General features: G+C 51.9%; 1 protein-coding gene across 1 annotated transcript; it reads left to right on the top strand.

Annotated features, from left to right (window-relative positions):
* The first annotated feature begins 451 nt into the window (after positions 1-451).
* Positions 452-1,549, top strand: LOC124706837 (probable membrane-associated kinase regulator 3). Its single transcript, XM_047238506.1, has one exon. The coding sequence runs from the start codon at positions 571-573 to the stop codon at positions 1,468-1,470; it is 900 nt and encodes a 299-aa protein (XP_047094462.1). The 5' UTR covers positions 452-570; the 3' UTR covers positions 1,471-1,549.
* The last annotated feature ends 615 nt before the right edge of the window (positions 1,550-2,164 follow it).

Genomic DNA, 2,164 nt, shown 5'->3' with positions numbered 1-2,164 from the left:
TATAAAGTGTGATCCTATATATTGATAAAAATATAAATATATACAATGTCAAATTAATATTATTAGAATGTAGGAGAATTGAATGGATGGATGGATGGATTATTCAGAGATTCTGGACAAATTAGAATGTAGGAGAATATGAATATACATTTACATTTCTTGTTGCCTCTTCTACCTAAACGAGCAAAGAGATTCTGGATAAGCATATGCCGGCTCAAATCAGAGGAGCATGTTAGCTAAATAAGAATGTACTAGTACTAGTACAAACTATTTCTGTTAACCAATGAGCCAAACAGAGTAAGATGATTCAGCAGTCATTTCCATTTTCTACAGAGGGAGAGACAGAGCTTCCAGTGCCACCTCAGCAGAGCCCCATGCCCCTCTCCCTCAATAACTTCACCCATTACTTCCTCTGCTCTGCATTTGCATTTGTTGTGCTGTGCTGCCACTGAACTCCTCTACCAAACCAACCCACAACACAAACTCCCACAGCTGAGCTCCAACCCCCAAAACCCTACAGACCATCTCTCCACTCCACCCAAAACATTGCAGCAGCTCCCAGCAGTGCCAATGGCGAGGGCCCCGACGATGGTGATCCAGGACGACTACATCGACATGGACCTCACCCCGTCCTCGCCCAAATGCGCGCTGCTGGAGTTCGAGTTCCAGAGCGGCGCCGGCGTCGGCGGCGTGTCCAGGCACAACAGGGAGACCGCCTACGAGTCCCCGGCCGACGAGCTCTTCTACAGGGGCAAGCTCCTTCCCCTCCACCTGCCGCCGCGGCTACAGCTCGTGCAGAAGCTGCTGCAGGAGCAGCAGGTGCGCGTGCCGGAGGTCAAGCCGGCGGCCGCGCCGCCTAGCGCGAGCGTGAGCGCGGCGACGGAGGTGGAAGACGACAAGGTGGGCGCCAAGAAGTACTCTTGGTCCAAGAGGCTCAAGCTGATGAAGCGCTGGACGTCGAGGGAGTACATCAAGTCCTTCTTCTTGGCCAGGTCAGGCGACATTGGCGGCGGCGCAGCTGTGCGGATGGGGAGCGTGCTGGACCAAGACGAGCTCTGCAGCCACCGCAGGTCCTTCTCCGGCATCATCCGGCGGGTGCGTCTGGTGGTGGCGACGAAGGCGTCGCCGCCGGCGACCTCTCCCCTCTGCTCGTCGTCCTCCTCCTCTTCCGCGTCGACGCCGTCCTGCGGCAACCCGGAGGGGTTCTTCCTCCGGCCGAGGACGGCAACGCCGGTGCTCAAGCGGAGCAGCAGCGCCGGGTCGGAGGAGGGTGGCATCCACGGCGCCATTGCCCACTGCAAGAGGTCGCACCAGCAGCTGCTTCAGCAAGGGCGGAGAAGCGCCAGCGGCGTGATGTTTTATTCGCTGTCTAACACCCCCAGGATCTCCACCTCCACCTCTGTCGCCGCCGCCGCCGCCGCCGCCAGCGAGGCGGCGCAAAAAGAGAGGCAGGAGATTTGCAGGGGATGAGGCCATGAGCTTTGGCTGATCAAAGCAAGTTTTTTTTCTTCTTTCTCTCTTTCTGGTTTCTGGGGCAGATGTTTGTGAAGATGAGCAATGTGTCTTGTGAATTATTTGTGAGGAATCAACAACTTCTCTCTGGTTTTTTTTTTCCATTGTTCTCCTTCATGTTTCTATCTCAATGTGCCTGATGGACCAAAGGATCTACTATTCATTTCCCAGATATATATGATCAAAAAAATCAAAACTGATGATCATCTTTGATTTGATTTTCCATGTACCTCACTAAAGTGTTGTTGGGATTGTGAATGAACCATTGTCTGTTCCAAAAGGAAAATGAATGAACTATTGTGGGGGCCGTGTGTACTGGCCTGATGAATTGCGCAAGGGTGGCACTGACTTGGTGGCAGATTTGATTCCACTCAAAGTACACACTACCTCTTGAGACCTTGACCATACCTCCTGTCCAAAAATATTCGTTCCAATCTTGTTATAAATTGGGTCATGCACATTTCCACCTACCTTGCAGACATTGCCTCACACTCCACGTCCCTGCCAACTTCTGATCCACGCTACGTCTCGCCATGCCTTGGCTTCAAAACAAAGTTCGTTGTGAGATCCCACTCAAACGTTTGCTTTTCGTTGAGCTTACACAATCAGATAAAAGATTTCAAGGCAAGCATTCTCTAGCGAGAACAAACAA

The sequence above is a fragment of the Lolium rigidum genome, chromosome 4, assembly GCF_022539505.1.
Source record: "Lolium rigidum isolate FL_2022 chromosome 4, APGP_CSIRO_Lrig_0.1, whole genome shotgun sequence".
Classification (NCBI taxonomy): domain Eukaryota; kingdom Viridiplantae; phylum Streptophyta; class Magnoliopsida; order Poales; family Poaceae; genus Lolium; species Lolium rigidum.
Note: the sequence above shows the minus strand (reverse complement) of the source record. Positions and strands in the feature narration are given on the sequence as shown.

Bases quoted from the DNA above. Each gene is read 5' to 3' on its own strand.
- LOC124706837 (XM_047238506.1), top strand. From the start codon at position 571: ATGGCGAGGGCCCCGACGATGGTGATCCAGGACGACTACATCGACATG.